The following is a 14,893-nucleotide window of genomic DNA, read 5'->3' as shown; positions in this document are numbered from 1 at the left end:
TATCATATCTAACGAATGGCTTCAAACCGTTTTTTAAGCTATTTCTCTGATCGTTAAGTATTAGTATTACATTATATTACTTTAGTTAATTCTAGTGATTACTTGCTCAGTGACTAAACGCAGTGGTTATTTGCCCAAAGATATAAAATTGCAGCATATTGAAATTGCGAAGTGAAGTAGACTAAGAACATTCTAATAAATTCAACAAATGTCTATATTTTTAATGGGTAACAAAACGCGTCGTTAGAATATTGGCTGCCTATCTATTTTTTTTAATAATGCTTTATTCATGACCATTGATACACTGCATGTCTATTTTCAACGAGTGTTGCCACTTTAGTGGTTTTATCAGTAAAATTGGTGAATTTGCAAATACGCAAGTTTCAAGTAGGTATGTATTATTACTTGATTTAAAAACGGCGAAAATGATGATTACAAATTATAAATATTTCTAAATTAATTATTAAACATAAAGAAAACTAATGAAAACATGATCGATTTCATTGCGTAGTTAAATACATACCAAATTGATTGACGAGCTACGGGACCATGGGATACCAATCAATCATATTTACCTTGAAAGCTGTATTTATGAGACTATTTTAATCCTATACCTATCACTACTTTTTGACTTTGAGCCAAATTAATTAATTGTATTTTTATTGCTATATATAATGTCAACAAATGCACAAAAAGTAAGATTTTATTTTCATAGTTAATCTTCAATTAGGAGGCTAATGTACAATGTTGGCAACACTACTCCACACACGGCTGTCAAATGAGTCGCTTCAAAATTTGAAACTTGTCGCTGTGACGGTTACGTATAAATACGAATTCAAACGACGGTTTACTGTTTACAAGTTGTGGCAATTTTTATTAATTAACACTAATATTGTGACTAATCATATAAATGTGACATCGTGAAACCGTTATAACGTATTTGTGGTGCAGACTAATTTGAGTTTTGAGGACGCCAAGTGTTTTCTATGATACAAATTTTGGACAGCGTCGGTAAAAATGGTGAAAATAGATCGAGATCGGCCGACTGTGGGTCTTGTACCTTCGCAGAACGGTTCCACGCAGAATATGGCAGCTAATATAAAAGTTGTGGTAAGGGTGCGGCCCTTGAACGAGAAGGAACTTGAACAAAACGGTCGTATTGTCGTCGACGTCGTTGACGAGAAAATGCTGGTGTTTGATCCCAAGGAGGAAATACGACCGTTTTTCTACCAAGGAGTTCAGCAACCGAATAAGAATTACTTGAAACGCGCCAACAAGGAGTTAAAATTTGTTTTTGATAATGTTTGTAGTCAGAGTGCAACTAATAGGGATGTGTTTGAAACCACCACGAAGGATATTCTGACCTCACTGATGGAGGGTTACAACTGTTCTGTGTTCGTCTATGGAGCCACTGGTGCAGGGAAGACCTTTACTATGATTGGCAATAATGAACATCCCGGTATAACATACCTGACTATGGAGCATCTCTTCTATATTATGAATTCATATGAAAAAGAGCGAGAGTTTGATATAGGTGTCTCATATATTGAAGTAAGTTTAAATAATTGAGCCTAAATATGACATAACATTATAAGTGTTTTCTTAGATTTAGTCAGAGGCAGTGTTTACTCTTGGTGTTATGGGGAATTTACTTGTTAACAATTGAGAGTGCAGAGAATGGGATTGTTAGTAATGTGGACTGATGATCACATTGCCAGCAAAGCATAAATATACGTGCTAGCAATGGTCTGTTTTGACCTCCACACAGTTCCCCCTGAATACCATCATGATAAATTCTTAATGAATTTGTCAGTATGGCCTAATTGACTTGACCTCATCTTCATTTTATCATTCACCACTGGTGTCCCGCCATTGTATACTGTTAACTCAGGCATATGTACTATTTCATTAAAAATAAATACTTGAAATACATTCTGTATAACTTTCATGTTACTTGAGAATCAGTCTGAGATATTTATTAATTTATTTTTAACTTGTGTAAAAAATGTTGTACCTGCAACATCATCCGCATGGAATTTAACTTTATTTTTCTAAAATAAAAGACTTTTCCTTATTACATCACTACTTGCCAATAAAAGTCCTGTCAAAATCGGTCTAACCATTTCAGAGATTAGCCGGAACAAACAAACAGACAGACAAAAATTGTAAAAAAAATTGTTTTGATGAATATACTGTATTTATATTCATATGCATGTAGTAAAAACAGTTATTTCAATATTACAAACAGACACTCCAAATTTATTTACATGTATAGATTATTTCCTTTATTGTGTGGAATAAAGAAAAAAATTCAGTCTTATTGCTAAGTGAATTATTCCAGACTACTATAGAAGTATACTACGACAATATTTAATTTGGTGATGGCTAGATATGAACTCCCTACCTCATAGGTATAATCAAGGGTAGTAGACTACAGCACTTTGTTACTTATTTATGTTGATATTTTGAAAAGGTCTATAAGCAGAATAATTTAATTAATTGACAAGTATTCAACTGTATTCCAAACTTTTAAATGTGTCTTGCTATGAATATGATACATTCTAATCTATAATCTACAAATTAATAATAAATGAATTAAAATTAACTTTTATTTTATAAAAAGTGTAAGTCTATTTATAAAATAATAATAAAAGTTAATTTGACAATTCCACTAGGTAATATGAAAAGATCTCTTATAGAAAAGTTCTGGGCTTGTTTTACATTATAAAAAAATATTTTAATACACAATTTTTACTTTTGTTGATAATTTTTTTTTACAATAATGGTGAATATTATGCAATTTGCATCAAATTTAGTTCTTACTTTAATAAATAAAAACTGCCTACCCCAAGCTCATAATATATACACAACTTACCTTGGGTCTAGATGGAGCTGCATGAATTGTCCAGGTATATTATATCTTCTTAATATAATAATAATAATATATTAAATGTGAACATTTGTGAGTAGATTTTGATGAAACTTTATAGTAATATACTTTATTTATATTTTATATTGAAATTTATAACATAAATTATATTTAATTTTTAAAATTCAGGTGTATAATGAAAATGTGTTTGATCTATTGAAACCTTCAAACACACCACTACAACTAAGAGAAGACTCAAAATATGGTGTGATGGTAGCTGGTCTCACACTGAACAATATTAAAACGGCCAGGGAACTGCTTAACATGTTGGAGAACGGCAACAAGAACAGAACACAGCATCCTACAGATGCAAATGCTGAGAGTTCCAGGAGCCATGCTGTATTCCAGGTACTTGAGTATACTTTTATTACTGTACAATGGAGAACATATCGCTGATTAAATGCCAAAGGGCTACATGACATACACGGCAAATTTTACAGGAGAGCTCATCAAAATTTTCACTGTGATATTTTTTTTACGAATCTATAAGTGCTATATCTAAGTCTAGAATCATGATCAGTGTCTTTTTTTTAATATAAAATTATAACGATACATAGTTTCAGTTTTTTTTTGCATTGTAGCCCTTTGGCGTTAAATCAGCGATATATGAACATGTATAATATAGTATTAGATACACTATTGTATTAGGCTTAGGCCTGTAATAAAAGTTGTGTAAATAAATAAATAAATGTAATTTAATTAGAATGGATACACCATCAGTGTTATTCAAATTGTTCATATATATTTGTTTTAGAGGCTTTCTAGTATATAATACATTATACAGCCTCTGGTCTAGCGATTTAGCACACCGCCTTACTTCCGATCGTCGCGGCTTCGATTGCTCGCACGGCGCAAACATTTGTCTTCATGAATATGATTGTTTGCATTGGTCTGGGTATTTTCTATCAGTTATCTAGTCCACTACTCATAATACAAGCTTTAGCTAGCTTAACTTGGGTCTATATGGCCTTGTGTGAATTATCCTGAGATTATTTACTGCCAAAAATTTTCTGTATTTGCTTACTGGTCATATTTATTCATATAAATATCTTGCATTAATTAAAATATTAAAACTTAAGAGGAACATGTATAACGCAATTTTTTTTTATTTACATATTTATAACAGAAACATATAGGTATGTAACAGATACTATAAGCTCTGCTTTCTATACCACTGAAAAATTACTTCAACTCAAATGTCATTCATTCATTAAAAGGAATACATTTACAAATGTAGCTAATTACAAATTAAGCCAAATTAAAAATTTTGCAAATATTCCTATCAAAATCGAGTCTATTGAATTTCTAAGTTAATAAAGCAATTATTATTAAGTTAATAAATAATTTAGTTACCCAACATATTTCTGTATTTATTACTGCTACTACTACAATACAGTTTTCATTCGATTGTTTGTATATAGTGATATAAACATTGAGAGCTTTATCTATTCTGGTGTTTCGTTATTTTAATAGCCAAACGGCGATTATAATTATTTTAAGCAGCGTAGCGCCCCTTTAATATACCGCCTCGGGCTATGGTCCGGATTTGCTTCTTCCTCAAAGCCAGCACTGAATATATTATATCAAATCTCCATCCATATTCTCTGTGAATTAAGCATCTACAAATCTTATATAGGTATACTCAATTATTATTCTGGCCTGCAAGGTTTTCATTGTTCTATTTTGCCCACATTTTATTTTTGTTGGACAATTCACACAGCGCCATCTAGTCTCATGCTAAGCAGATCTTGTGTTATAGGTACTAAACAACTAATACAAAAACCTGGCTACTTTTATTTTTTATAAATGGTTACATAATATACAGAGAAGACACTCAGACCTATATAAACAATTATACTCATAGATATAAATGTTTGCGTGCGAGGAATCGAATCGGCGACCTTCAGAAATGAAGTGGTGTGCTAAACCGCTAGACCACCGAGGCCGTCGATCGAGTTAAGAGGCCTTTCACATTTTTTGGCCTAAAAGCAGTGTCTTTGGGGTTCTGGTTCTAAGAAATTAAGAGTCGGATATACATTTTGATTCCTGAATTATATAGATAGATATCTAATCTTAAAAACAACATCTTTGAAATGTTAATTTTCTCTTTGTTAGTCTTCCTAATTTCTAAAATAGTTTATTCAAAAACGCTAAATGACAGAAGTTTGGGGTCGTCGTTCATTAATAAACAAACATAAATTGATATGATATCTTTACTAAAACTTGATAATTACTTTATAAATTGAGACAGCATCGTCCTTTTTTTCATTTTCAACTTAAATATCTAAAAAATTGATCATAATTAAACCCGAAATTTCAACAAAACTTTGCCATAATCATTTCTAATTTTCTCATAAATACAACGAAATTTTTGCATAAAAAAAACATAATAATAAAGTTAATATACTTATAAATTAGAAATATGAAAAAAAAATATAAGTTTCTAAGAAAAAAATAAACAATAATAATAATTTAAAGTTGTATAAATTCCGTTGCGCCAAAAGTAAATTCTTAGTGCTGCGCTAGCGCTCGTCGAGGTAGGACCTATGCCATTTTTTACAACACCGCTAAGATAGACATTGGTCAGTGAACATTAGTATAGAGCGACTAAACAATTTTGATAATTTAAGTAATATTTAATTAATTTTGCTAATATATACTTATTTCTACGAATATTAATTTAAAGTTGTTGTTAAATATATATATATATATATATAATATTTATTTTAGCATGCCAAGACAAAAGTACAGTTATGCTACAAATAAAACCTACCTACCCTGCTGGACTATGAAAAGCACAAGAGCATGGTATTTCGTCACACTAATGGCAATTAATTGTTAAAATTAAAAAAGAGAACATTTTAGTATTTTTAAAAATAACGCTTATCTGAGAGAAAAATGTAAGAAAATGTAAACCAATTTTACTCTATGTTTATTTTGTAGTTTTTTTTCTAAATTAAAATAGGGTTATTGTTTATAAAAATACCATTATTATTTTTACGTACATTTGTCTTGTGTTATATAGTGTATATCATCTAGTATGCAATGTGGATTGTAAATAAATTACCAAATTATATATAAATTATATTCCTTAATGTTTAGAGATATTTTATCCAATTTTATTTTATTTTACACAATACAGATATTTCTAAATTGCAGCTATTCTGTTATTATACTCGTTGGACTTTCATTACTGTACAGTTATGTCAAATAATTATGCGTGTTTGGGTGAAAAGTCAACAACATTATAAATGTTTTTATTTAGAGACTAGCTTTTAGCTCGCGGCTTCGCCCGCGTGAATCTGGGATATATAGGTTATCGCGCGTTTAAAGATCCGTGTACAGTATTGGGACATTATATATAAACCTTCCTCTTGAGTCTATCTATTCTGTCTATTAAATAACAACGAATCAAAATCTGCGTAGTTTTTTAAGATCAAAACATACATAGATCTATTACATGTGTAGATGATATTTTAACCGGAAATTGAAGCCGTTAAAATGGTATTGGCAGATCAGTTGGAATCATCGGTATTCTTGGTATATAAGCTGGTTGCCCAGCTAACGTACCGGTTATAATGCTCTACAATTAAATTGTCTTTCAATTCTTTAGTAAGCAATATATCCAATGGGACGCCATTGCCATTGCACATGATCATGCTTTTGAGAAATTCCTTCCTCAAGTTTGAGCATTTAGTGTGGGAAATCACTATCTGTGCTTCCATAAAAATGAGCTCTCAAATTTGTCAGTAGTTTTAAACTTTCAATTAAAGTCCATAAGGGAGACGATGTTAATGACACAGAGAGTCTTTCAGAAATCTCCAGCAAAAGTATAAAAGTAATCCCGCCAATGAGAGCAGAGGTGTGTCTAAGGTCTTTTAAGGTTCTGTCCAAAACCTCTATAGCTGATGGTGATTTCATTACATATAATCAATGAGGCGTCTTATAATAATTTATAAAAAGGTTTGACATTAACAATTAATTATTTATCAAGAATCAAGAATCGGCCAACCAAGAACGAGAAGCTGCAATACCAGCCAATATCATGCGGCGACGTCAATGATGCAGGAACAGCAATGATAGCAGTTGAAGCTTTTTTTTTACAACTTAGAATGGCAAACAAGCTGACGGCTCTCCTGATGGAAAGGGGTAACCGTCGCCTATATACATGAGCAGTACCTGACATGTTCATATCAGCACATTGTTTCCCTCATGCGTTGCCATTCCTGAAAACTCGGGTGTTATTCCCCTGTACCTTGTAAATTCACTACCATATATATACACAGGTAGTCTATATAGATAGATATACATATACACAGATAGTATACCCTGAGAAAGGTCATAGACTACTTTATAGTGCGAAAAAAGTATTGTAAGGGATTAAAAGCGGAGATGAAAGGTTGTATAAAAGTATCGTCATTGTTTAAGTGAAACAAAGAAACTTTTTTAGGTTATAATCTAAATATATTTCCTTTATTTGGTCAATTTCATTATACCACGCTGACGAAGTCACGGACACACCTAATATACATATAAGGATGGGACCTTTAAATCAAAACAAAGCCTTGAAAACACAACTATTATATATAAATAAAATAATTATTTGCTAAGTATAATATTTAGAACAAGTGAATATAGCAATAATGTATCCGACTCTTATAATAAATTATATTGTATCTATTAATAAATAAACTGAATTAATACGTAAGAAGAATTAATTAGTAAATTTATGTTATAGTAATTTCGTCTTCCTGTCCCAATTATTTGTTACTCATATTACTTAAGGTTTTGGCTTTTAGTTGTACAATCGGCCAGCATCCTGACATCAACCCTCTAGGAATAATATAATAAAAAATATGGTCATTATTAGCACTTTGATAATTAAGATAAATCACGTTATTTAAAAAAATACAATAAGTAGTTTATGTTACTTAGTTAAGTAGAAACATATCACATTATTAATTAAAATATTACAAGGATCAAAATGGTTCATACTAAATCCACACCGATTGAGCTACACGGTTATTTGCGTCTGTGTGCGTGTATTACTGTATGTGTGCGTAAATCCATGCGATTAAACCTAAAGTTGAGCGGCATCATTTTGTAATAGGCCTCTTAAGACAATAAAGTATGTAATATCTATTATTGTGTTAGCTGACGAAAGCTAAATGCTAGCTAGCGAAAGTTTCAGTAGAGAAGTGTTAGTAATGTGGACTAATAACCACATTACTAGCTGCTGGTACATTACTAGTAAATGGGTTATTCGCACGCCTTCCCCTGGAAACCATCGTGACAAATTGTTGGTGAATTCACTAGGATGGACTGACTGACGTGACTTTATTGTCATTTTATCATCTTTCTCTGGTGGACCGCCCGCCTATATCGATGACGCAGTGTTTGCGTGTGGATAATACCATTATAATCCATAAAAAAAGATGCGTAAGTAAGTTTCGAAGGAAGGATGATCGATTCTCACACTATTAAAATTAGAAACTGGATGGATTTATATATAATTTTAATACACAAATTGATCAAAATGTAATTTTAAATTGAATACTTATTCGGATTTATGCGGCCACCAGCTGTTTTACGGGAACACAGCTATTTAATGTCGTATTAATTCTTTATTTAGGTCTACGTTAAAATGCGTTACAAGACCAGCAGTCAGTTACGTCTCGTCAAGTTGTCAATGATAGATCTAGCTGGCAGCGAGCGGGCCTCTGCGACTGGGTGTGTCGGCGAACGTTTTAAAGAAGGTGCCAACATTAACAAAAGTTTGCTGTCACTCGGCAATTGCATAAACAGGCTTGCAGATGGCAGTAGATATATACCATACAGGTAAGTTCATATCACATCTTAATCTTAATAATATTATACAAGCGAAGGTTAGGGAGTATGGATGTTTGTTGCTCTTTCAGGTAAAAACTACTGAATGGATTTTGATGAAACTTTACAGTAATAGGTACAGCTTATGCATCAGAATAACACACAGGCTATATTTTTTTATTGAATTTTAACGCGCGGAAAACCGCAGGCACAGCTAGTCTATAGTAAATCACATCTTTCTTCTTACTAATATTATAAACGCGGAAGTTTGTGAGTGTGGATGGATCGATGCATATTTGTTACTCTTTACGACTTGAAACTGTATAATAATATAACTTATACATTAGAATAAACACAACACATAGGTCACAAAATTTTGATGCGGGTGAAACAGTGGGTATAACTGGTAATAAATAAAATAAAGCAAAGTTGTGTTTTTCGTTGGTTTCTACGTTTACTTCTAAGCCTAGGCTCACATTATTAGGTTCAGTCACGAAGACGATGCCGTGGTGCAACGGGGTTTATTAGTTTCCTCCATTAGTTGAATGTACGCGTTACTAATAGGCCATGTACACACTACACACTACGAAATAAACTTACTAATAAATAGTACAATTATTTCACCGGTATACTCACTACCTACATACATAAACAATAAATTATGTAACCACACCTCATCACATGATATGTAACGCTACAGTGGTGAGGTGATAACCACCGCGCTACAACCCTTTTAATATTTTTTTTCTTACAGAGACTCGAAACTGACACGCCTCCTAAAAGATAGTCTTGGTGGTAACTGCAAGACTGTAATGATTGCTAATGTGTCACCTGCACATATCAGTTATGAAGATACATATAACACTCTAAAATATGCAGCGAGAGCTAACAAGATACAACTGAGCATCAAGAAGAATATTGTGGACGGTGATATGAGGTTGTCGCAATATGTCAAGATCATTGATGAATTGAAGAAGAAGGTGAAGGAGTTGGAAGCTAAGCTGTCATTGTCAAGTGTCAAACAGGTGGTTCGGGAGCCAGATGCAATGAAAGAAAAAGGTTAGTGAAATGATATATTTATAACGGTTAGTTATGAATGAGAAGGGAAGACAATTATTCTATGAATTTGTACAAAGCAATATATTGAGCATAGTGCAGGTGGCTGCAAAAAAACATTAAAGTGCCTGTTAAAAATCAGGCATTTAAATTATATGATGCACCAATTTGCACCAACAGTTGATGTTAAACATATTTGACTATATGTTATCGTAAATAAAAAACGAATATCTTAGACATATACTGTATATTGTACATGATAATGTTGTATATAGCGCGCCTGGAGTGGAGGCGGCGGTTGTCGGAAGCCGAGAAGATAGTATGCGCTGCGGAGAGTTCGTTGCTGTCGTTGCTGAGTCGGCAGCGCGTTCTGGCGCTCCGCCGCCGTTTACGGGCGCGCGCGTTCGACCACGTGGCCCGTCTCGCGCACAGATCCTCCTGCGACACCCTCGACCAGGTGAGAGACCTAGCATTCTATCTTCTGTTCTGGTTGTATTGGTAGGTCTTTCTTATTCACATGATGATGGGACATGACACAAAGATGGATGGCCTGTGTGAAAGATGATGTATAAAAGGAGGGTAAAGTCAGATATATCAGCTGATAAGGATTAGTGGAAGAGGATGACATATTGCGTCGACCCGAAAGCAGTAATGATATAATAATAATAACACAGGAAAATTCACAGTGCCATCTAGTCCCAAGCTAAGCAGAACTTGTGTATTATAAACAATCATACTCAACAAACATGATTATAAATGTTTGAACCGCACATGCAATCGAATCCGCGACTATCGGTACTAAGGCGATGTGCTTATACCGCTAGAACACCAAGGCCGTCAAATGACAGAAAAATAGATGATGCACTGTGTATAAAAAGAAACAGTAAATATGTGAATAAGGAAAGCGATCACGTTTTATTTATATGTTATGTCAAGTATTTTTATATTACTTTACTTATATTAAAATTAAAGTTTCTTTCATCATGTTCTTTTAGGTTGATGTATATATAATTCTTTATTAATTTGAGATAAAACTTTCCCTTTTTATTAATATATATTTTGTCCAACAAATCTGTTTATAGTCTGGAAGACTTGTTGCATTAAATAAAAACAAAAAAGACATATTATTTGTTATTAGATGTGCAGTGAAGATATACCTCGGCAGGAGCGTGCAGCGGAGAATTACATGAAGCAATCGGCCAATCTTGATTCCAAAGTATTAGTTGCTTGGACAAATTGGGTCGAAAATAAGAAGAATTTGGAGCAGTTATGTAGCCAAGCACTATCTGAATACCCAGAACTGACTGATTATGTAGACAAAATAAAGATGCAAAGTGAAATCAGACATGTCAAAGCAAGAGACGATATGAGATACAAATTATTGTGCATAGAAAATGATGAGATAAATGCCTTCACTGAATACATGAGTGACATGCCCAGTATGCTAAAAAAATTGTATTTGACCTTAAAAGGATATGATAAGGCACCGCCAGCGCTAACCGCTGAGTATTTAGAGATTATGAAGAAAGCAAAACAGGCTAAAGGAATCTCGTGGTCTGATAAAGAAACAGAAGGTGATTCTCATTTCAAATTTATAGCAAATTTAGATTTAGACAAACCATCGACATCTCTAGAGTATAATTATCCTAATAATGATGACGTAAACGCAACCATAGATATAGTGACTGACAGTGAAGATTTGACCGATGTTGAAAATAAAGAACCAGTTAGGATATGCGCAATTAAACGTAAAGGCACTCCTATAAAACTAGCGAACAATGAAACTATTGTTATTAACGATTCCTTTGAGAATTTAGATATAACAAGAAATTTAAATTCTGCTAAAAAAGTTAAAAGGGAGTATGAAATTGCGTCTGAAACGGAGAATTATATTGACCCTAAAGACTTGAATTCGACATTCGTTCTGGGTGGTAAGATGGAGCCGCTCCAGAAAGTGAAACCTGAGAAGATAGAACAGAAGGTGGAAGTGAAAAGAGGACTTTCTGACAGGACTAACACAATACAAAGGACTGTAACATTCAATGACAAAGGTAAGAAAAAAAAAGTTTTTATTTCAACTATTATAATGTAACAATTATGAATGATGTGATAATTTATCAAGGATATTTTTCCATCATCAAAATATTCGTCAGAAACTGAAATTATCAAGTCAGGCTGATCAACCACTAAACCATACCATATAGAATCAATAAAATAAAAAGTATTCCTGTATTAATATAATTTTACCCACCATCCTGTTTAGTATACAGATTTAATTAAGAAGAAATAAAAAGAAACATATAAGTATGTATAACATTAAACGAATAATTTTGAAGTAAAAATTCATTGGTTTCTTACTCTTCCAACAGCCAAAATAGTGAAGCCTGTGGTAGGCAAAGCGCTACCATTACGTCGTCCGCCGACCGCCGGCTTCGGGTCCAGCCTCTCCCGCGATGGTACTCCGTTGCAGAGAAACATACAAGGTAAATAAACAATATTAGTAATATTCTAAACTAGCTTTTCCCGCGATTTAGTCCGCGTGGAATTTAACTTTATTTTTTTTTAATAAAAGTAGCCTAAGTTACTCCCTATTACATCAGCTACCCGCCAAAAAAAGATGATAGTTGGCTGAGACCGAGAATTATGATAGCGTGATTATGTGATAGCGTGTATCACTTACCATCAGGTGCGCCATCAACTAGTTTGCCATCCCAATTTCATATAGAAACATTGTCAAGTATTGACACAGATATTGGTGCAATACAACTCTTCAAATTCTTTTAGTATGACCACCTGGGAAGAGAACCCTGTAGTATTTTATGATAGTATATATACATATTTAATTGTATATGTTGTACGTATTGTGTAACTAAATAGTAAAGGTTTTTATTGATACTCCTATATTTTTGTTTTATATGTATGTGTGTGTGGGGATCTTTGTTTGTATATGTATTTTGTGATTTATTTGTAATCTGTGTAATGTATTGGGTATGTGTGTAACTACTGTGTTTGTTGGAAAACTATCATACTGATGTTATTATGGTTTGAGTGGACGATGGACTTTTTGCTCCCGTATGACACATTTTATCCTTATTACATATATGGTCTCCGTTAAAAAACTCAATTTTATCTTTAACGCAAGAAGTACGATAAAAATAGTCTTTCGTTTACACAGATCTTTATAATCAGCGGCAAATAACTTGCACAAATAATCAACAAACAAAATTTGTGCAGCACAAATTTTACATCGTAGTATAAAAAAAAATTACTTTGTAGCTTACATGGTATTAAAAACGTGTTCAATTTATATGTCGTCGGCCTCGGTGGTCTAGCGATTTAGCATATCGCTTTACTTTGATTGTCGCGGGTTCGATTCCTTGCACGGTGCAAATATTTCTATGAGTGTGAATGTTTGTATCGGCCTGGCTGTTTCAATGTATGTTAAGTATGTATTTATTTAACAAAAATATATTATTTATTTATACCCATAACACAAGGTCTGCTTACCGTGGGACTAGATGGCGCTGTGTTAATTGTAAAAAAATATATCACCTTATTTTATATGTTCTAAACCACTAACAATTCCATTCCATGTGTCCTGTGACATCACTTAACAAACTAACAGACCAAAACCGTCTAAAGACGAATGGCAATGAAAGATCAGTTGGTTATAAAGCAGTGAGGGCGCGCGAACGAATGCAGACACACCCGTACTCCAGGCCTGTCGGGCTGCAGCACAGGAAGTGATCTTTGTAACCGGCATGGATACTTCAACGGATGGTGTGGGCAGCTGTTTATATAAAAATACGTCTTTAAAAACGTCAAAGGCCATTAATAAGAGAATATTAGGTTATATTAAAGTTACAACCATATGTATAACTAGCTGACCCAGCAACTTCGTCTGCGAGACACTTACTTGACATTTATTATTACATTTCACCCAATTTTTAAATATCTTTTTAAATTACAGCCTGTGTTATTCTGATGTATCAGCTACCTTATTGTAAAGTTGCATTAAAATCCAGTCAGTAGTTTTCGCGTGAAAGAGTAACAAACATTCATCAATCCATCAAATTTTCGCGTTTATAATATAAGTAATATTTGCAGGACATTGCAATTTTAATTTATAAATTTGGGTTTCATATTTAAATGTGATACCACATTTATACAACAAAAACATTAGAAAAGAACAGTCATATATGCGTATAAAATGTGTTGTAAACATAGTGTTTACAACTAGTTTTATACATTTGAAACATATATAGAACACGAGTTTTGTATGTGAATATGTCACAAGTGTTTATACCCAAATGCTTGTCCCATTATGTCTATGATTTTTGTAGAAATGGCCCTTGTGGCCTCTATCCGTAGACCCTCAGGGTCCGCATTAGATGATGAAGTGCCAGCTAACTTAAATAACTAATTTAACGTATGTTTAATATTTCTTATTCCAATAATATACCCTATATTGGAATTTTAAATTGTAAATCTATTAAATTGTATAACGGTAACTATTCTGAAACTGATTTTGAAACTTTGTAATTTATGGATAAACTAAGTTTAGAATGTTACAAGGTATCATATGTAACACCCAGATTGTAACGACTATTTCTTATTGAATGGGTATTAAGGATTTGAAATGTAATGCAACTGTGTTTTTCACTATATTAGACAATATAGCAGGATATAATATATTATTATGCTCATACTAGTTATAATTGTATTGCTTTTATTGAAAAACTTCATCTACAAATTACGGTGAGCGATGTAATTTTTATATTCCTGACTATAATGGGATTTGAAGTGAAAACTGGACTTTTTTGTTCGTACTAATATTAGGTACAGAAGTGAGTGCTGCATTAGAGTAAACTAATAAAACAAATTTACAAGAATATCGTTTGAGATATATTGCGTAGAATTTGTGAAATAAATGTAACCTATTTAATCCTAATATAAATCCATGGAGTAGTGAAATGTAATCTAATCACGTGATTTACTATTGAATGTTTTTAAATCAATCAAATCAAAACTAATTTATTCATGTAAGAAATTTTAGCCGCTTATGAATGTATTTTTTTTATA

The 14,893-nt window shown here is 32.7% G+C and overlaps 1 protein-coding gene across 4 annotated transcripts; it reads left to right on the top strand.

Annotated features, from left to right (window-relative positions):
- The first annotated feature begins 800 nt into the window (after positions 1–800).
- On the top strand, positions 801–14,161 carry LOC131854320 (kinesin-like protein KIF18A). 4 transcript variants are annotated; one of them, XM_059205419.1, is made up of 8 exons: positions 801–1,551; positions 3,059–3,277; positions 8,562–8,767; positions 9,510–9,814; positions 10,087–10,268; positions 10,950–11,862; positions 12,181–12,294; positions 13,491–14,161. In XM_059205419.1, the coding sequence occupies exons 1-8, from the start codon at positions 1,018–1,020 to the stop codon at positions 13,556–13,558; spliced, it is 2,541 nt and encodes an 846-aa protein (XP_059061402.1). In that variant the 5' UTR covers positions 801–1,017; the 3' UTR covers positions 13,559–14,161. The 4 variants fall into 4 exon arrangements, with proteins under 4 accessions (XP_059061402.1, XP_059061401.1, XP_059061400.1 ...); XM_059205418.1 differs by having other exon boundaries at positions 13,488–14,161; XM_059205417.1 differs by having other exon boundaries at positions 13,476–14,161.
- The last annotated feature ends 732 nt before the right edge of the window (positions 14,162–14,893 follow it).

The sequence above is a fragment of the Achroia grisella genome, unplaced genomic scaffold (genome assembly GCF_030625045.1).
Source record: "Achroia grisella isolate CSIRO2021 unplaced genomic scaffold, CSIRO_AGI_Agris_v1 utg976, whole genome shotgun sequence".
Lineage (NCBI taxonomy): Eukaryota > Metazoa > Arthropoda > Insecta > Lepidoptera > Pyralidae > Achroia > Achroia grisella.
Note: the sequence above shows the minus strand (reverse complement) of the source record. Positions and strands in the feature narration are given on the sequence as shown.

What these genes read in the sequence shown, in the direction of transcription:
- LOC131854320 (XM_059205416.1), top strand. Translation starts at nt 1,018, where the DNA reads ATGGTGAAAATAGATCGAGATCGGCCGACTGTGGGTCTTGTACCTTCG. An exon ending in CCTGCGACACCCTCGACCAG is followed by an intron (nt 10,269 to 10,949) that starts GTGAGAGACCTA and finishes ATTTGTTATTAG; the next exon opens with ATGTGCAGTGAAGATATACC. An exon ending in TGTAACATTCAATGACAAAG is followed by an intron (nt 11,863 to 12,180) that starts GTAAGAAAAAAA and finishes CTCTTCCAACAG; the next exon opens with CCAAAATAGTGAAGCCTGTG.